Here is a 21,783-nt window from a genome sequence, read left to right as displayed (position 1 = left end):
TCGCATACTGCTAAAGCAGCTCGCCAAAAACACATGATGTAAATAATGACAAAATACAAGGAAACACTTCTTACTAAGGACAACTTATGTGCCAGTAAAGAAGCTATAATTTCCATTTTTTGTTTACAGCCATAAGTCATCTTTACTTTGAATGCAAAGAAGTTGAAATTTGTTGCACATAAATGAAACAAGAAAACGCAAACTAGCAGCAAATTATGTTTGCTTCGGTGAGTCTAAAGTGAATGCGTCATTTGTAAATGTGAAGTAGAAATTCAACTTAAGAATGGTCAAAGTGAAGTCTTGAATGCCCTTAAATGAAATTGAATGCATTAAGAGCTGAAAAGAAACCCTAGTGAATTTGAAGGCATATTAATGAAAGTGAATGATTTTTTGAGGCTGGGAGAACCAATACAAGTAATTTTTTTTTAAGTACCGTAATTTTCGGATTATAAACCGCGGTTTATATGTTGATTTTGACATTTTTTTGAACTCCTGTGGTTTATTCTCCGGGCGGCTTGTAAGCCGACGTATAAATATTTAAGAGAAAAAACGGCATTTTTAAAAAGAAAGATCGTTTGTAAAATATTCTAAATAATGTTTTTTTTTTCTTAAACGAGAACAAAAACCTGCCTGTGTGATGACAAAAACCTGTTGAAAATCCCACCACAATTGTATTCCATGTTTCCTTTGTAAAATGTTATCAACCGCCCTCAGCTAGCTAGCTCCCCCTCTCAGCGCAACTCGGGTTAGACTAGACTGGTGCCCGTCTATTTTTCCTAGCGATCTCTACATGCTGACGTCAGACATTCAAGCTATACTCGTGTCTCAGCGAAATAGACTTGTCCCCTGTCTATTTTTCCCACGATCTTTATATACTGACGTCAGACATCCAGGCTACACTCGTGTCAGCCAGCCGTTTCTTCAGCTCAACCACGCACACCGCAACAGCAGAAAGGTGAATGGGCGTACGCAAAGAACTATGCCGCTCCGGGGGGATCAAACAAAACTTTTTCAACCTGCCCTGATTGTTGAGTCCAGTAACATTGGGAATTTTATTTCCAGGCAGCGCAAATGCGAGGGCGTAGCGCATCCCGTCGGCGAACATCGCTCAATACGGTGCCACCAACATCTGTTGTGCAATCTCGAGATTAAGCAGCGCAATTAACAGATTGCTAGCTTTACGAACTCGCATGCGTGTACATGTGCTTAATGTGCACCCTGCATGATACATTACTACATACACACATACACACACGCTACGTCCGTCCGCCCGTCCGTCGTTGCAATAATCTGTTGTGTGGATCCCCGTTGTGGGACTACAATAAAAGGGAGGGAGAAACACCGGCCAACCACCCTACTTTAATTCCCTTATTGAAAGACCCATTTCAACCTTATTTCCTGTCTACTCCGATGTTTAATAAAAGTGAATCCCCTGTCCTTGTGATTACGCAAAAAATAAGGTAGCGCATTTTGTTTCATTACTACCGCTATACAATAAAAGTGAGGGAAAAACTTTAGTCGTCCCCATTGTTATTTCTTTAATATTTTATAAAGGAATTTTGCATGTTTAAAAAATGTTCCTATATAGATTGTAAACAGAAACAACAGTCATATACAATACTCTCGTTTGTGTTGTGGTAGCCCTGAAAAGGACCGTCTGAAGTTAATTTTTATTGCAAGCAACACGAACTCACTTACCTACAAATAAAATAGGATTAAACTTTGTCAATTTTTAAAATTGTTAATGGATTTTTTCAGTATCACAATAATAAACGTATTTTTAGACTTTCATCAATAATTATCCAACACAAACAATTATGTGGTCCCGCAAAGGGGGTGCTGCCAGCTTACAAAAAGAATGCTATCCTATAATAGATCATTTCAATTACGATCAATAGTGTAAACTTCAATACATTTCCACTTTAATTACGACGCAACTCCCACATTGCGGCAACTATACAAGGCTGACAGATGTGCCGCCCGCCTGTCACTGCACATCGCCACAAAGAGGACCGCAAACAAGCACGGCCCCTAAGTGTTCACGCATGCGGTGATTGGCCGTTTGATGATTGGCCGTTGTTGATTGGCCGGTGATAGTTCCATTCATAAAATCTTGGCTAGACTTCGGACGGATCGAGTAGAGCGGCTGCACGCTTTGAGGCCCGGGGCCCAGTCTAATCAAACGTGAACAACTTTTGTCAACAGAGGGCGATGCGATGCAGGGCAAAGTTCAACTATTTCTCGGTGTGCGTTGTCGACCGATCTTTGATTCACGGAGAGTTTGTTGCCAAAGAAGTTCACAAAACATGGCCAACACAACCGATCATCAAATCTCAAATTCTTGAAAAGGGTTGTTGATGAAAACAAAAATATAACTCATAAAAAATCACCCATAACGCAGCAGGTTTGCGTACTTCACTTCCGTGTTTTGAGGTTAGTTTTTTCATGTTTTTTTTTTATTATTTTGATCACGGTTTATACGCCGCGCGGCATATACGCCGACATCTAAATATTTTTTTGTATATTTTGAGGAAGTGCGGTTTATACGCCGCGCGGTTTATAATCCAAAAATTACGGTAATTTTTTATATTTTTTATATAACATTTTCCACATTAAACTGTCCATAACTTAATATTGCATTGGGTAACATGTGACTCATTTTCACAGAGTGGGTCACATATAGGCTAAATCCTGCGATTCTATAATTTATCATTATTATTTATCAATTATGTCACAAAAAGTGTGGTGTCCCAGTGAAGCCATACGTGGGAAAAACATCTTTGCCAGCTGCAGTTCTCTTCAACATATTCAAGATAACAGGTTAAAAAAAAACAATTAAAACATTATTATACAGCTCTATAGTATTATTAGAAGGTTTATTTTTGTTTATTTTATTGGCCTCAGATTGCACTACAGAGGATCTAGAATGCAAATTTTTCCCAGGCCCTTAAGTGACTGCTTTATAGCAGGCTCCATCCTTAATACTACAGATGTAACCACACTCACAAACCCCAACCCCCACCCCTCCCCTTAAACTTCTTGTCTTGATCCACCCTTGACGATGCTGTTGATGATAGGGATGAAACGCCGTCTGAGTATTATAATGCAGAAACAAAATGGATATTAGGAAGCTTTAATTGTTTTAAGGTTCAATAAGCTTTAATTGTTTTTAAGGTTTTCTAGTAACACCAGGATTGCGCTGAACTCAAACTTATCTTTCGGAACTGTACAAGGTAGATTTTGTTCTATTTTGTAGCTATTGTTCCGTGTGAAAGCCGCATTGTGTTTGAGCTACGAACTTAACACCGAATGCTTGGACACAATACAACCAAGAGGTGAAGGCACTTCTTGGTCCACTGCATTTCGAAGTCTCTTCAGGGGACATCACTCCAGCCTAAGCGGCAGGTGATACAACCGATCCTCAAAACTTCCGGATGATCGCACTGATGTCATGTGTGATAATACTATTCAATACATTTATTTCAATGCTGTCATACAAAACAATAATACAATAACGTACATTTATGTCATAATTAAAACAAGCAATATAGTATGAGGTATGATTAGGTACACAATACTTCAAAAAAAAAAAAAAAATTAACAAGTAGTAATTTAAAGACAACATTTAGGTGTAAGGTTAAGCAAAATGCTTTTGTGCCCTAACCTATTGACAGACAAACATGATACTACTAAGGAACACAAACAAAGACAAAGACAAGGGACAACATGGTCAGACGATAGGTGTAGGCCTACAAACAACACAAAGGCGAGTCATCATTAAATGGACTCGTACTATTAAAGTCATGAATTATAGGGTTATAAGGAATATGCATTTGAGTAGCAGTTTTTGTAGTTTGTTCGAAAATACAGGTAGAGTTATTGCCGATTAAATTGTACCAAAGTATTCCCTATTTGAGAGACAAAACAGACACACAGGTATACACAAGCTGACAGCTGAGACCAAACACAGCAAACGATTAAAAAGAACAACATTAGAGTTTGATGGCATTACAGATAAGTATCTAGCAAGTAGTGTTTAAGTTTTCTTGAAAATGTACTGATTGTAGAAGGTTGCTTAAAATGTATGGGAAGACTATTCCAATATTCTACTCCTCGTTGCACAACGCTATTTTTATGAATTGAAGTTCTATTGTGATTGACATACAGATCCCCCTTCAATGCTTTACGAGTACCATAGGAATGTATTGATGAAGCTAAAGTAAACATTTTATTATTTCGGTATTTGTTCTTGAACATGAATTTACCCAAGTTCAGACGATACAGGTCATTAAATTTGAGCAATTTAAGTTCGGCAAATATAGGAGCTGAATGAGAAAGATAATTGGCTTTTGTAATAATTCTAACGGCTTTCTTTTGCAGTAGTAAAAGTTTGTTACATAGTGCCTTTCCGTGACCCCAGGATAATATTGCGTAATTTAAATATGAAAGAATGAATGCATTGTATAAAGTTAACAAAATCTTTTGCGGTAGAAAATATTTCAATCTATTCATAATACCAACATTTTTTGAGATTTTGGTGGTTAAAACATCTATGTGTTTTTTCCAGGACAAGTTCTCATCAATATTAATACCTAAGAATTTACAACTCTTTGTTTGGTTGAGAGCACTGCCATTTAAACAGAGGGGTACATATGTGGGGAAACTTGTTCATCAAATCTTGTCACAAAGGATCTCATCGTATATGTTACGTACGACTTGCTCGACTCTAGTGCACAAAAAGCATTCCTAAAGGGCATCAATGGGTGCATAGAGCACTTGTTCGTCATGAATTAACTCATTGCAAGTGCGAGAAATAAGAAAAAGACAATACATGTGACTTTTTTCGACTTGGCTGACGCATTCGGCTCAGAGCACAACCTTATCAACCACACACTTGAGAGAAATGGTATTCCTGACTCTATTTGTAAATGTGTTAATACTCTGTATTCTAGATTAAATGGTCAAGTACGGGGACCAGGGTGGGTGTCAGATCCCTTCCCATTCAAACGAGGAGTTTTTCAAGGCGATCCTTTGTCCCGAATCTTCTTGACGGTCTTTAATCCGATTGTGCAACACCTTAAGTCGCAAGAAAAAAATATGGTTATGATCTAGAGGGATGTCGTTACATAACCCTTCCATGCCAATGATTTCTGTCTCACTACGTCTGACAAAAGAAGACATCAAAAATTCATGAACGAAATCCATGATATCACTCAATCTATGGGGCTCACACTTAAGCCGGTCAAATGCAAGTCCATCTCCATCCGTGGTGGCAAAGCTGAAGCGTGTACCTTTGCTATTGGTGATGTTATCCTTAAGTCCCTGAAGGATGCGCCAGGTAGTAATATCACATTTAAGGGTAAATCCAAGGAAATTCATGATATTTTTCAAACCAAACTTGAAGGTATCATTGAAAACATCCATAAGTGTATGATTCGGGATGAGTTTAAACTAAAGGTCTATACTCGGCATGCCACCCCATCTCTGAGATACATGTTGACTGTCCATGAACTCACTGATACTCAGCTGGAAAAACTTGATCATTTCCATACCAATACTATCAAGGCTATGCTCAGTCTTTCATCAAAAGGCCAAACCCCAGCTGTGATCCATAGCCCAGACGGACTTAATATACCACGTCTTTCTGACATATACATGGAATCACATACACTGGCTTATGCCCGATGCATGGTTAAAGCTGATGGTCGTGTAGTTCATACTCTCAAGTGTAAGGTTGCCAGGGAGTCAAAATGGAAGCGGAAAAATTATAAACACGGTTCGAGTCGTTGGCACGAAAAATACAATCAAGTTACTGCCGAGATTCAGAGTAAAATGGATTGGCCAAGATTCAAACAAATGGTCAAAGATCTTGTAACCACCGACCGTGTTGTATTTTGGCGAAATTACATCAAACCGCTCGTCCAACAGGGCAATCTTCTGAAGCTTAGTGAGGCGGAAAATGCTGACTTAACTTGGAAATCCATAATTTATGATCTTCCAAGGGGTGTCTTGAGTTTTGCCGTCCGTGCTTCAATTGACTTCCTGCCAACCTTTACAAATCTTAAGACATGGGGCAAAAGATTGCAAACCAACTGTAAATTTTGCGGTAACCGAGAAACTCCCCCCCCCCCCACAGTAGTGTGGATGGGGTCTACGAACGAATACTTACCGGTAGAGTCGAATTACTAATTTGCATATTCCCTATGCCGCGAGGCAGAAATGCTAAGACTTTTACACACAATAGCGCCCTCCACCGTCCTACCCATAACGTCCCGCGACATGCCCGTCACGGAGTCGTCCACTTTTCGATGAGCCCTACTGAAGGTAAGCACCCAAGGAAAGAAGTATGTGGGGAAGGAGGGAGGGATACTCTACCGGTAAGTATTCGTTCGTAGACCCCATCCACACTACTGTGGGGGGGGGGGGTTGGGGGTCTACTTCACTCTACTTACCGGTAGAGTCGAATTACTAATTTGCATAGACTCGCACCGAGGAAAGGCGGTGGTTATACGCGGTGCTACTGCATGTCTTACGGGGGGCGTAGGACCCCGGCGCGCCCAAATTATTCAGAGAACGCTTCGCGGCCGTTAGGCCCGATAGTGGTCCATGTCCAAAACGTACAGGGGGTGTCGTCCCACGGGTGAGCAAAACATTATAAGTATTGTTAACACTGTATTACCGTGGAAAAACTCACCTAAACAGGTGACTGACGAGGTGGAGCCTGTTCTGGCTTTGCAGCTTGGCTGGCCGCCTGCAACACCGCTCTACCCGCTCTCCCATCCACCTGTAGAACGTCCTTCAGGTAGCAGTCAGAGAACGTGGACGGGCTCTTCCAGGAGGCCGCCCTTGTTATGTCACTCATGGAGACCCCTTGAAAGAAAGCCAATGAGGCCGACACCCCCCATACCTCGTGGGCATGAACTGGACCATCGGTCGCTGGCCATCCGCCCGGCACCGAGCGGATGGCTGTAACTATCGCACGCGCGATTCAATCGCGGGATGCTGGTCTGAATGGGTGAACCGTGGACACAAACAGCTGCTCGTGGCCGGTTCGGAGTGACTTTGTGTGATCGATGTACCACTTTAGCGCCCGTACCAGCCACCAAAGTTTGTCCTCTGTGACCGCCGAAAAGGTTTTAAGGTCGGGAACGAAAATATCTGGAGGTTCGAAAGAACCAGACTGGTTCTTGGCTAAAAACCCCGCCGTAGGGATCAGGTGGACTCCTCCGGGTTCCCACCGGATGTGCCCCGCCGCCACTGTAAGGGAGTGGCGGTCGCTACGTCGGCGAGACATATGAACTTGTTTAGCGGCCTTAGGTTAGGATTGGGCGCCATTCTCTGCTGTATTTCGGAGTAAGTCCTCCTTGGTGACACAGTACGTATATTGCCTTTTTTTGGAAGACAAGAATCTTTGATCCGAGAGCCAACTCTGGAGGCCTCGTCTACCTTGACGAGGGTGTCTTCCAGTGTATTGCGTCCCTTACTTGAGAACGGGGACCTGAGGGAGGAACGCCCACCGGAGTCGGCAGCTATTTTGTCACGTGCTGCGTCAGGTAAGGTTGGAACCGCAAGAAACTTGTCAAAGTCATTCCTCGGAACCCGAAAATGACGGACATCACATTTAGCCATAGGGTGCCATTTCTTAACCCCTGCGATAACCTCAATACGGTCAGCGCAGAGGCGGTCTACAGGGAGGACTGGGAAGGACTGGGCCCTAGACTCAGCAGGGCCGGTGCGTTTTTTGAACAACTGGCGGGCTTCTTGGTCAGGTGTAGGATCCTCCTCGGTAAAGGAAACAGAAATATCTCTCCCAGTGGAATCTGCTCAAATTTGTTCAAGGTTTTTTTTTTTTTTTTTTTTTTTTTTTCACTCGAAGTTTCTTATGTTACGAGCGAATAAAACGAAAACGGTAAAGATAAATTAATAATAAAGACGATACAAACTTTGTACAGTATACTCTTGTCCTTATAAAACTTTACAAAAAAACAGAGAATCTGAAAGCTTATACGCTCAAAGACGGAAATCCAAACATGTCCGTTCAGGTCGAACACTAGAGAAAGAGGTCAAGTTATCCAAAGCATGGGGACAGGGCATAGGGAACGTATGGGCTCTTTAGGGCGCTGTTGTGGTGTGGTAAAAAAGAATCTAGTGAAAGCCTATGGCTAGAGCAAATATACAATTTTAGGTTTAACAGGTAAGGGAGTCCCTGAAGTGGACAAGATGTGGAAAAAAAAAAATAAAGAATGAAAATACTCTTCCGGCCTAACATACTTGGAAGATCAGGAGTCTAGATGGTAGAACAACTGGGTTACAGAGGTATAGCAGTATATTTGAGAAAAAGCACCCCCAGAAGGGATCCAAGTGAGTGCCCTCTATTGGCAAAAAAGAATCTAGAATAACAGACGCATCTAAATACTGGATACAACTGTAATCACGCTTTGTTGTGGCAGGGTAATGTATCTTTATTTGGTGGTAAACCTTATTCCCAAACCTTATTCCCAAAGGCATTTTTAAATGAAGGATTGAATCGCTGCTTGTGACCCCTCGACCCACTCACAACCTGTATTGTTAGTTAAATTAAAATAGCAAACAGTTCAAGATATTTAACTTTACCTTTTTCTTCCTGTTTCCACTCTCTCTTGCAACTTGCTTCATGAGTTTCAAAATTTGATTTGTCAGTCCATGCTGCCTAATAAGTAGAGTCCTATACCTGAGTCCTTCTTGCCCACCCTAGTGGTAAATAAATTAGCATAACAGGTTGTCATAAAGGTGAAGATATGTAATAAAAAAATGTGTTAATGGTAGAAAACTGACCAGTCATCAGATAAAAAAACTTTAAAAAATATAACAATATCAGTGTCCACTAATCAAGAAAATCTACTGTACATGTACTACAATAGATACAGCTAGGAAAACAGCATGATAAACTTAATGGGCGGAATTCATAAAAACAAGCAAAAGCAAAAGTTAGTCAAGCAGAAGCTGGAGCAAAAGCAAATGCTTAAAAACATTTAAATGACTTTCTGCTTTGACTACAAGTCAACCCCCAAACAACTTTAACTATTTTTTAAACATATAAATTGTGACAAACAATTACTACACAAATTGTTTTATTGTTACTATAAACTCTTAAAAAAACATAAACTCTTATGTTTGAATTTTTTTTTTTTTTCCAGGTGACTTTAAACAAAGCGTTATTTATGTGCGTTGAAGCATGCCTAAAATGTGGAGCTTAGTAGAAGCAGGTGTGCTTCTCCCACACAATTTCCAAAAAGGATGCACAGTAGAGTGGTGATCAAACTGTCAAAATGGGATCAACAAGAGAGTGCAGCTTTGGTCAAAATCATCCAAAAATATCCTCTGCTTTGAGTCAAATAAAAAGCAATTCAGGATGCCAAAGCAACAATTGCCAACATAACCGTGGAAAAAATGGATGACAAACAAATGTTGAAGAATGTTGCCAACATGAAAGTAGTACAATCAGAAATGATTTGATCAAGTAATGTTGGTTTTGTCATTCTATTTTACTGATATTAAAGTCTCATCCAACATTTGCAGTGAAATCCCCCCCCCCCCCCACAGTAGTGTGGATGGGGTCTAGGAACGAATACTTACCGGAAGAGTCGAATGACTAATTTGCATATTCCCTATGCCGCGAGGCAAAAATGCTAAGACTTTCACACACAATAGCGCCCTCCACCGTCCTACCCATAACGCCCCGCGACATGCCCGTCACGGAGTCGTCCTCTTTTCGATGAGCCCTACTAAATGTAAGCACCCAAGGACCGAGTATGTGGGGAAGGAGGGAGCGATACTCTACGAAGTATTCGTTCGTAGACCCCATCCACACTACTGTGGGGGTGGGGGGGGGGGGAGTCTACTTCACTCTACTTACCGGTAGAGTCGAATTACTAATTTGCCTAGACTCACACTAATTTGCAAAGACGCGCTCAAAATTCAGAGAACGCTTCGCGGCCGTTAGGCTTGGCTGGCCGCCTGTAACACCGCTCTACCCGTTCTCCCATCCACCTGTAGAACGTCCTTCAGGTAGCAGTCAGAGAACGTGGACGGGCTCTTCCAGGAGGCCGCCCTTGTTATGTCACTCATGGAGACCCCTTTAAAGAAAGCCCATGAGGCCGACACTCCCCGTACCTCGTGGGCATGAACTGACGCATCGGTCGCTGGCCATCCGCCTGGCACCGAGCGGATGGCTGTAACTATCCAACGCGCGATTGTATCGCAGGCTGCTGGTCGGAATGGTGGAACCGTGGACACGAACAGCTGTTCGTGGCCGGTTCGGAGTGACTTTGTGCGATCGATGTACCACTTTAGCGCCCGTACCGGGCACCAAAGTTTGTCCGCCACAACCGCCGAAAAGGCTTTAAGGTCGAAAGAACCGGATTGGTTCTTGGCCAAAAACCCGCCGTAGGGATCAGGCGGACTCCTCCGGGTTCCCACCGGATGTGCCCCGCTGCCACTGTAAGGGAGTGGAGCGGCTGCCACTGTAAGGGAGTGGAGCTCGCTACGTCGGCGAGACGTAGCGACCGCCACCAAAAAGGCCACTTTGACCGTTAGATGTAGCAACGTGGCCCCACTCAGTGGTTCGAACGGGGGTTTTGTCAGTGCTGACAGCACGCTAAAGAGGTCCCAGGATGGGACCAGTTTGCGCACAGGGGGACGGGTGACAAACATCCCCTTAGTCAGCTGCCCAATCGCCCGGTTATCCGAGACCGTCGAGCCATCGGCGAATCCTCCGTGGACTGCTGCGACCGGTAATTTTTCACCGTGGCCGTTGCCAGTCCGCTATCAAAAAGATATAGGAGGAAATCCCCGACTTCCTCTACAGAAGTATCGGCGGGATGAATAGCTCGCCACCTACACCATTTAAAGAAATGGCGTAGTCGGCAGTCATAAACTCTTCGGGTCGAGGCCCTTCGGGACTGGGCGACAACTTCCGCAGCCCCTCTCGAAAGGCCCGCTGCTCTGAGGGATCTTGTGACAGCACCCAGCACGTCAGGTGCAGGTCCCTCGGAGTCGGATGAACCACTCCGGACCCGGGCTGGTATATGAGGTCCGGGCGTTGTGGGAGAACCACCGGCCTGTGCACCAGGAGCCTGACCAGCCGAGGGAACCAGGGCTGTCGGGACCAAAAAGGGGCGATCAAGATAACTTTGCAATGATCCTGCTCGATCTTTGTCAGCACCCGTGGAATGAGGGAGATGGGCGGGTAGGCGCATGCCAACAGCCCCTCCCATCGCATAGTCAGAGCGTCGATCCGCCATGCCCCGGGGTCGGGACCCCTGGCGCAGTAGATCGGCAGTTGATTGTTCGTCCGAGAGGCGAACAGATCCACATGAGGCCGGTCGATAAGCAGGAAGAGCGACTGGGCCACACAGGGGCGGAGGGACCACTCTGTCGGGACGATCCAGCCCCGGGAGAGAGCGTGGGCCGTGACATTCTCTTTCCCCGGGATGTACACCGCCGACAGGGCGATCCCCTGCTGTATGCACCAGTGGATTAGGTCCCAGGCTAGTGCACACAGCCGGGCCGACCGGGTGCCCCCCTGGTGATTGATATACGCTACCACTGTAGCGTTGTCGGAGCGCACCAGGTTGGCCTGCCCCACTAACTGTGCCCGGAAGTGCTGGAGGGCATTCCGGACCGCCAGCATTTCCAGGACGTTGATGTGGGTCGAGTGGTGTTCCGCGCCCCACACCCCCGCTATCTGATGGGGGTCGAGGGTCGCCCCCCAGCCGTACAGAGACGCGTCGGTGACGACGGTCGCTGATGGTCGGGGCGGGCGGAACACTCGACCACGTGTGAGGTATTGGAAAATCAGCAGTCGTCTCCGAAGTGCTGCCCCGATCGCCTGTACCACTCGGGTGAAAACCCGAGGGGAGGTTGACAGTCCGAAGGGGAGTACAACAAATTCGTATAGCGTTCCGTTGTAGAGGAAGCGCAGAAATTTGCGGTGTTCGGCCCTGATGGGGACGTGGAGGTAAGCGTCCCGAAGGTCCAAGCTCGCCCCCCATGCAGCCGTATCGATTGATTCGAGGATTGCCCGCAGCGTTTCCATGCGGAAGCGCTTAAATCGGTTTAAATCGGTTTAAATCGGATAAATCGGTTTAGGGGCTTTAAATTCAGGATCGGTCGCCAAGTGTCCGCCTCCTTCTTGGGAACTAAGAAGAAAGTGGACATGAACCCCGTCCGTGTCCCCTGGTCGGGGACAACGCGTATTGCCCGTTTGAGGAGAAGGGAACTGATCTCCCCTTCGAGGGCACGGCGCTTGAGAGGGTCGGACGGGGTGGGCGTTGGCCGTACCAGCATGTCTGACGGGGGGGGGGGGGGGGGGGGGGGTCCTCGTGAACTCGAGTGCGTAGCAGCACTCGATCATCTCGAGGACCCATCTGTCGGACGTGATCTGAGCCCAGGACCCAAAAAATTCCTGAAGGCGGCCCCCACGGGTCCGTCGGCAGGAGGTCGCCTGGAGACCGGGAAGTCACTTCTGCACGCCCCGGGATACCGGGGGGCGGGCGCACGAAAACCACGGCCCGACTGGGCCCGCTGTTGGCCTTGGGCCGGCGTGCGTGCGTTCGGCGGTCCTTGGTTCCCACGAAAACCGTCACGGGCGGGTCTCTGTGGGCGCCTACGTGAAATCACAAAGGAGGCTTGCTTGCCTTTCCTTGCCGCCGGTACGGAGGGCCGCGGCTTCCTTAAGTTGATTTTCTCTGTGGCCTTGAGGCACCTGGCTTTGGCCTCCATAGACTCCTGGAATTTCCCTCCAAACAGGTCTCGTCCCGTTAGGGGGAGCGCATCAAGTCGTTTGCGAGCCCCGACGGACGGAAGGAACAGAGCGTCTAGGACGTTTGCCCTACGGGCAGATGCTGCTAGGGTGGATACTCTCGTAAATTGATCTAGGACAGTGCGCAGGCCATTATCCAGGCAATGGAGGGCCGCCACCATCATGTCCGCTGGGATCGTCGAGTCCTCATCGCCGGCAAGCGTGAGGTACTCGGACAAGAGAAGCAAAAAAGACGATGTGCGCATGCCAAAGCGCGATGCTGAGTCTATCTTCCTGGCTACTTCCTCAGTCTTCCCCCGCGCTTTGTCGGTGAAGGGAAGTCTGGAAGAGGTTGACCCCCTGTCTGCGGTCAGCTTGTCTGCCGCGGAGTCCGGTAGGGCCGGGGTCGAAAAATATTTATCGAAATCCCCGGGGGGAAATCGGTAATATAAATCCGCCCGCTTGGGGTAGGCCGTCCAAGAGGGTGCCGACATAATGCCCTCGATGCGGTCAGCGCATACCCGGTCGAGTGGCATAGCCGGGAAAATATTCCCACTCCTCGGAGCGGGGCCAGTCCTCCTCTTCAAAGACCGCCGTTCAGAGGGGGCGTCCCCCGCTTCCTCGGCGGGGAGATCCAACACCCGGGCCATGTCCCTTTGGACAAGGCGCAATTCAGTTTTGGCAATTGAAAGCCGTTGAACTGCCGTGGCCAACTCGTCCTCTTCCAGGGACGAGTCGCCGGACACGGGGGGGGGTCGGATACACTCCCTGATTGTTCACCCAAAGGTAGGGCTGTGCCTAACAAATCATGGTGCTCTGCATTCCGATCGGATACAAAGGATCCCGAGGGGTGTATGCTAATCCCCATCACCCTCATCCATCACACCCCATGCAACCTCCTGCGTGGTGACCATGGGACGGTGGCTGGGAGGGGAGGCCGGTGGCCGGCTGACCGTGCACGGTACGCCGCCTCGATCCTGGCGCACCCAGCCATGACCGGACTGGTCGGGCTGGGTGTACGGTCCCGCAAACTGGGAAAATTCCTGAACCTCGCGCCGGCTGGATATTGAGGCCGCTAAGGTCTGGAAAGCCGTGAGGAATTCGTCTCGGGATAGCGGCTCGCTACCCCAATGATGTTTCCTATGGCTGTCAGGTGAGGAGTCGTCAGACGACCGAAGATGACGGTCTTTTCTGGTCTTCTGCCGCTTATTCGGTACCCGCTCATGGGACGAATCCGAGGCTCTCTCTGAGGAAACCTGAGTGACAGGGATGCCCGAACAACGGGTGAAACCCGAAGGCGAGGGCGGGCCCTGTGAGTGGGGTGACCCGGGGGAGTCCCAGGTACCCGACTCCACACCCATAATCCTTCTCCCCATGGCCAGCGCCCAACAGCCTATGGCGTGGGCGGGTGCCTTGCGGGTCTTAAAACCTCGCAAAAGGCCGTCACCAACCGTCGTGGGGGAATCCACGGTGTCGGTGCGGGCCGGGTATTCTGAGCCGTGCGGAGGGGGGATGCCCTCCAGCTTCAGAGACCCCGAGGCGGTGCTGGGAGAGTGGGCGGTGCGCTCCGGAACGGAGCCACCTTTCGCCCTTCCTCTCTTGGTCGCTGCCCCGGCACCGGCTTTCTTGGCCTTGCCGGGGCGCTTGACCTTCGACTGGGTCGACCCACGCACACTGACCGAGGAGGGGGAGCGAGAAGCAACCTCTCTTTGATCGGTGGGTCTTTCGGCCGACGCAGCCGACAGAGGCTGTGCAGGCCGGCTGGAGGACTGCAAGCCGGGCGACGGAGTGTCGCCGGCGCAGCCCCCCGAGAGCTCCGACTGTCCCGGGGAAACGGACGTAACCCCAGTAGTGACAGCCGAAGCCCTCCCCAGTGTCTTTACGCTACTCATTATTTTCTCAACGAAATCAAACTATAGTTTATTTCACAACTCACTACAACAACAACAACTAAAACTCTACAATTTTTTAGTCTTTTTAAGCACTCTTAGCGAGGATAAGGTTTAGACAACGGTTGAACTGTTGGAACAGATTTAAAACACAACCTCACCCACTCGCGGCTAAGAGAAAAGAGGACGACTTCGTGACGGGCATGTCGCGGGGCGTTATGGGTAGGACGGTGGAGGGCGCTATTGTGTGTGAAAGTCTTAGCATTTTTGCCTCGCGGCATAGGGAATATGCAAATTAGTAATTCGACTCTACCGGTAAGTAGAGTGAAGTAGACTCTGTATTCCACAGAAAAGTTTATATTTTGACCGTTTTATTTTTTTTAAATATTATTCCTAGCCCTTTCATGCAATAAGTCAAAACACAACCATAGATTAAAAATAACAAGTACTGCGTCTTTGCACGACCTTCATGCAAAATAATCCCCCAATATACAACAATAACAAAATCAATAGAAACAACATCTTACATTAAACAGTAAAACTATACTCTTTTTTGTATATATCTTGATATATCCAAGGTATCCAAAATGTTTCATGTTTGAACAATGAAGCCAACACGTTATGTAGTTTTTCTTAAACACGCTAAATATTTCTAAGGAACTGCTAAAAATTAAACCACGTTGTTGACATGCCAAAGGTACCAGCAATGGCAATGTTGTATGAATTTTAGCTCGGGCATCAACACTGGTTAGTATTGCAGTTTTCGGACACCAGATTCTCCCGAAAGTCTTAATCTCAAGGCTGTACTAACTAATTTTGTAAGCTGTTGCGCATTTTTTCCAACGGAGATTGGCACGCTCCCGCTATCCCATTGTTTAGGAAAGCCCTCTTGCGTTCAATGTTGCTTGCATTACAGTTTGTTGCACGCAAAGTAACAAGACTAATAGGCCAGTAAGAAAACACTGTTTGTGAGTGTGTCGCTGGATAGTGCGTTTGTGTACTATGGTGTAATTTTGTGTAGTGTTTTGTGTGATTGCAAGCCGGTCAGCATGATTTCGCGGTACCTTTATGAACGAATTTTCTAAGTGTAATCATCTCTGTTAACCAGGGTCCTAATGTAACAATTACATGTAGATACAAAATAAGTTGGCGTGGATTTCAAATTTAAGAACTGTCACCAGTTCAACTTGTTATGGCATTAGCATATCATTGTATTGGCTTTGGCAAACTCGAGGGTTGGCTGTACATGGACATAATTATTATCTCCAACCCATTGTCTGGTGTAAACCTGAGCTAGACCGCAAACACTAATCCTTCACCCCTTCGTGGCTTACTTACGAGCTGCCTTGTCCATGTAATCTGAACAACAAAAGGCACCAACAATAGAGTTCAATAATGAGGGTCTTTAAAAATCAGTGAAGCGCTATAATCCACCTTGGGACGGCCGCGTGACAATTGTGGGACAGACTCATTCTAGAACGAGTCTGATCGCGGGCGGCTGCGTTCTTAACTTATCCATGGTCCCTAAGGTAGAGATCGATGCAGAGTAATCAGTTCAATGAAAAAGAATTACGAAGTGAGCAGATGAGTTTTGGGTAGTTTCTTGAAAGAACTAGCAGATGAAGCTTGGCGAAGAAGAAGAGGTAGATTGTTCCAGAGAGATGGGCCTGCGTGGGAAAAGCTGTGGTCACCCCAAGAGTGCCAAGATCGGGAAACTTGAAGAAGCAAAGAGTGAGTAGGTTGGTGAGGAGCCATGGACTGCGTGGTACACCAGCAACAAAACTTTAAACGTGATCCGCTTTTCAACAGGTAACCAGTGAAGCGACTGATGAAGCGACTGATTGGTGAGTGTTACCAGTCTAGCAGCGAAGTTCTGAAGACGTTGAAGTTTAGACAGCTGTTGTTGGGAAAGGCAGAGACAGAGGGAACTGCAGAAATCAAGACAAGAAGAGATAAGGGCGTGGACTAGCTGTTCAGTTGCATCTCGGGTTAGGTACTTGTGGACAAAGCTAAGGTTGCGAATTTGGAATCTTATAAACCTCGATATGTAAGAAACATGATCATTGAAGGACATGCTGGTGTCGAAGATAACCCCAAGATTGCGAGTTTTGGAAGATGGGTAGACTGAGTTGTTCCCTACGCGGATGCAAGAGTCCTTTGTGGCGACTTTGTTCAGCATTTGCCTTGAGCCCAGAATGATGAACTCTGACTTCTGATGATTGAGTTTCAGACCAGCTGCGTCCATCCATTTGTTGATGTCCTTGATGCACGTCTTCATTTGCTTTGTAGACGATGACATTGCAGCACAGGTTGGTGGAAACGACACATACAGCTGTATGTCATCTGCGTAACAGTGGTATCTGATGTTGTGTGTCTTGATAATGCTGCCCACCGACTGAAGATACAGCGAAAATAAGAGGGGGCCTCCTACCGATCCTTGGGGGACACCATAGGCAAGATGACTTGCTTGAGACATGGCATCACTGATGCCCACACACTGGAAGCGATTTGTCAGATAGGACGCAAACCAAGACAGGGCTGTCCCACAGACTGCTTGAGAACGCAGCTGGTTAAGCAGTATCCCGTGGTCGACCGTATCGAATGCTGAGGACATGTCGAGTAGTACGAGAGCTGTGACGTTGCCCTTGTCCATCTGTTGCAGGACATCGTCTGTTAAATTGGTAAGAAGTGTTCCCACACTGTGGTTAGGCCGGTAGGCTGACTGATGGTTGTCAAGCAGCATGTTATCTTGCAGATGATGTGAGAGACGAGAGAATGCCACTCGTTCCAAAACTTTGGAGAGGTACGGAAGGTTAGATATGGGGCGACAGCTCTGTAGAGACTCGGTATCCATTCCTGGTTTCTTCAAAGTTGGACGAACAATAGCTTTCTTTAGGTTTTCAGGAACTACTCCGGTATCGAGGCTTGATCTGAGTGATTGCCAGAACAAGGGCAGACATACACTTCTTGAGAAGAGATGTAGGGACAGGATCTAGTTCGCATGATTTTGCTGGTGACTTTGAAATGATGTTGTGAACTTCATCTTCTGAGGCAGTAGTAACACTGCATTGGTTTGACGAGTTACTGGTGGTTTTCTCAATGTTTGATACGGTGAAGCATTAAGGTGTACATTTCAACCTAAAAGCCATTAAATGACGCATTTTCAAAGCATTCTACATGCACTACCGGTTTGGACAGGTCAAAAGCTCATGACGAAGGTCACTAACATATCCATTTTAGAGTAGTCTGTAAAGCCCTTTCACATGATGTATAGACTGTCAAAATAGCTTATTTGGTTGAGGAAATATGAACCTTTGAAATACTGACGGGTAGTAGCCAAGACCATCTAATTGAAAGGGGAAATGTATTTTGAAAATGTCTCGAACCCAGACTAAACATGAAGCTACATTTAAGGCGCTGTATGGATGAGCACTGGAACGTGCACATACAATCTTTATGCACAACCAATGGCGGATTGCGTATTTCTATAGATATGAATTTTTGAATTTTCAACGTCTGATTTGAACTGGAAGACAAGGTCAAACTCGGGTCATGTCGGTGGAGCGTTTGAAGCTTATTGCAGGACCTTTCCGGTAATGTCCGAATTAATTGCATAGCTTCTGTACTTCTTGAGGTATATATCATATGAAATAATAAACTTTGGATTAGTATATTTCAACAACTGATGACGTCATCGTGACGTAACAACTTTTGTATCATCTACTGGTTATTGTCAACCATTGTGCAAAGTTTCAACTTAATGCAAGCTTCGCAACTATGCTTTTTCTTGCGGACAATCGAGAGTAAGAATAAAAACTAAAAAGAACTAGATATAGTGTTTGTACAAACAAACACTAGGTGTTCGGCTATTGTTGGGTCAGTGTTTGAATAAATGAAACAAGTATTGTTAATATTGTCAAATTACAAAGAAATCAAAACCAAACAGTTTTCTCGATGTGTAATAATTTATAGAAAAAGCATCAAAAGTGTACATTTCAACCTAAAAGCCTTTAAATACTGCCTTTTCAAAGCATTTTACAGGCTCTTCCAGTTTAAAAAGGTCAACAAGTCAAGAAAAGGTCACCAACACACCCATTTTTGTGGAATACGTGAGGCCCTTTCATATGATGTATAGATTGTCAAAATAGCTTTTGTGGTTGAGGACATAGGAACTTATGCATAATGACGACTGGAGAAGAGACTAACTAACCGAATAGGAAATGTTTGTTGAAAACATCTGAAAACAGACTACGTACATGTACGTAAAGCCCTTTCATATGATGTATAGATTGTCAAAATAGCTTGTGTGGTTGAGGATATAGGAACTTACGCATAATGACGACTGGAGAAGAGACTAACTAACCAAAAAAAGGAAATGTTTGTAGAAAACACCTTGAAAACAGACTACGTACGTAAAGCCCTTTCATATGATGTATAGATTGTCAAAATAGCTTGTGTGGTTGAGGATATGAGAGCTTATGCATAACGACGACTGGAGAAGAGACTAACTAGGAGGAAAATCTTTGTTGAAAACGCCTTGAAAACAGACTAAAGCGAAGCTATTTATAGGAGAAAAAAAAATTAAAAATTAATACAAAAATAAATCGTACAAATTTTGGTCGCCAAGTGGTCTCCCATCCAAATACTGACTGGGCTCGATTTTGCTTAACTTTAGTGACAGGTGTTATCAACGCAGTATGGTACGCAGACTAAAACGATCAACACGTGGTGCAGAGCGTGACCATGCTCCTCAATGCACCGCATACTTACACGTGGTGACTGCAATGCACCGCATGCTTACACGTGGTGACAAAGTACATGTACATGTAATTGTAAAATCTTTACGCGCAATCAATGGGGGAATTTTGTAGTGCTTTATACGTGAATTTTAGATTTTTCAACATCGATTTTGAACCAGAAGACAAGATCAAAATGGGGTCATGTCTGTGAGGTGTTTACGGAGTTTTTAATGCCCTTTCCGATGATGTATTGATTGTCAAAATCCGTCATGCAGATCAAAAGTTATGATTTTTTGAAATAATACCGCATACTTACACGTGGTGACCGCAATGCACCGCATGCTTACACGTGGTGACAAAGTACATGTACATGTAATTGTAAAATCTTTACGCGCAATCAATGGGGGAATTTTGTAGTCTTTATACAGTGTACATGAATTTTGAAATTTTCAACCTCGATTTTGAACCGGAAGACAAGATCAAAATGGGGTCATGTCTGTGAGGTGTTTACGGAGTTTTTAATGCCCTTTCCGATGATGTATTGATTGTAAAAATCCTTCATGCAGATCAAAAGTTATGATTTTTTGAAATAATAAACTTTGAATGAGTGTATCTCGTCAACTGATGACGTCATCGTGACGTAAGAACTTTTGCATCATCTACTGGTTATTGTCTACCTGTGTGCAAAGTTTCAACTTAATGCAAGCTTCGCATCTATGCTTTTTCTTGCGGACAATCGACAGCGAGAAGAATAAGAAAAACCAAAAAAAAAAAAAAACTAGATATAGTGTTTGTACAAACAAACACTAGGTGTTCGGCTATTGTTGGGTCAGTGTTTGAATAAATGAAACAAGTATTGTTAATATTGTCAAATTACAAAGAAATCAAAACCAAACAGTTTTCTCGATGTGTAATAATTTATAGAAAAAGCATCAAAAGTGTACATTTCAACCTAAAAGCCTTTAAATACTGCCTTTTCAAAGCATTTTACAGGCTCTTCCAGTTTAAAAAGGTCAACAAGTCAAGAAAAGGTCACCAACACACCCATTTTTGTGGAATACGTGAGGCCCTTTCATATGATGTATAGATTGTCAAAATAGCTTTTGTGGTTGAGGACATAGGAACTTATGCATAATGACGACTGGAGAAGAGACTAACTAACCGAATAGGAAATGTTTGTTGAAAACATCTGAAAACAGACTACGTACATGTACGTAAAGCCCTTTCATATGATGTATAGATTGTCAAAATAGCTTGTGTGGTTGAGGATATAGGAACTTACGCATAATGACGACTGGAGAAGAGACTAACTAACCAAAAAAAGGAAATGTTTGTAGAAAACACCTTGAAAACAGACTACGTACGTAAAGCCCTTTCATATGATGTATAGATTGTCAAAATAGCTTGTGTGGTTGAGGATATGAGAGCTTATGCATAACGACGACTGGAGAAGAGACTAACTAGGAGGAAAATCTTTGTTGAAAACGCCTTGAAAACAGACTAAAGCGAAGCTATTTATAGGAGAAAAAAAAATTTAAAATTAATACAAAAATAAATCGTACAAATTTTGGTCGCCAAGTGGTCTCCCATCCAAATACTGACTGGGCTCGATTTTGCTTAACTTTAGTGACAGGTGTTATCAACGCAGTATGGTACGCAGACTAAAACGATCAACACGTGGTGCAGAGCGTGACCATGCTCCTCAATGCACCGCATACTTACACGTGGTGACCGCAATGCACCGCATGCTTACACGTGGTGACAAAGTACATGTACATGTAATTGTAAAATCTTTACGCGCAATCAATGGGGGAATTTTGTAGTGCTTTATACGTGAATTTTAGATTTTTCAACATCGATTTTGAACCAGAAGACAAGATCAAAATGGGGTCATGTCTGTGAGGTGTTTACGGAGTTTTTAATGCCCTTTCCGATGATGTATTGATTGTCAAAATCCGTCATGCAGATCAAAAGTTATGATTTTTTGAAATAATACCGCATACTTACACGTGGTGACCGCAATGCACCGCATGCTTACACGTGGTGACAAAGTACATGTACATGTAATTGTAAAATCTTTACGCGCAATCAATGGGGGAATTTTGTAGTCTTTATACAGTGTACATGAATTTTGAAATTTTCAACCTCGATTTTGAACCGGAAGACAAGATCAAAATGGGGTCATGTCTGTGAGGTGTTTACGGAGTTTTTAATGCCCTTTCCGATGATGTATTGATTGTAAAAATCCTTCATGCAGATCAAAAGTTATGATTTTTTGAAATAATAAACTTTGAATGAGTGTATCTCATCAACTGATGACGTCATCGTGACGTAAGAACTTTTGCATCATCTACTGGTTATTGTCTACCTGTGT

The 21,783-nt window shown here is 44.9% G+C and overlaps 1 protein-coding gene across 2 annotated transcripts in view; it reads right to left on the bottom strand.

Moving 5' to 3' along the window:
* LOC117295423 (phosphatidylinositol 3-kinase catalytic subunit type 3-like) overlaps window positions 1–21,783 on the bottom strand; it is an 82,246-nt gene that overhangs the window by 47,391 nt on the left and 13,072 nt on the right. For both annotated transcript variants that reach the window (XM_033778071.1, XM_033778072.1), the window contains exon 3: window positions 8,614–8,730. In XM_033778071.1, coding sequence (XP_033633962.1) covers window positions 8,614–8,730 — 117 coding nt within the window. The remainder of the gene's footprint in view (window positions 1–8,613; window positions 8,731–21,783) is intronic.

Source organism: Asterias rubens, chromosome 10 (genome assembly GCF_902459465.1).
Source record: "Asterias rubens chromosome 10, eAstRub1.3, whole genome shotgun sequence".
NCBI classification, from domain to species: domain Eukaryota; kingdom Metazoa; phylum Echinodermata; class Asteroidea; order Forcipulatida; family Asteriidae; genus Asterias; species Asterias rubens.
This window is presented reverse-complemented; position numbering and strand designations above follow the sequence as displayed.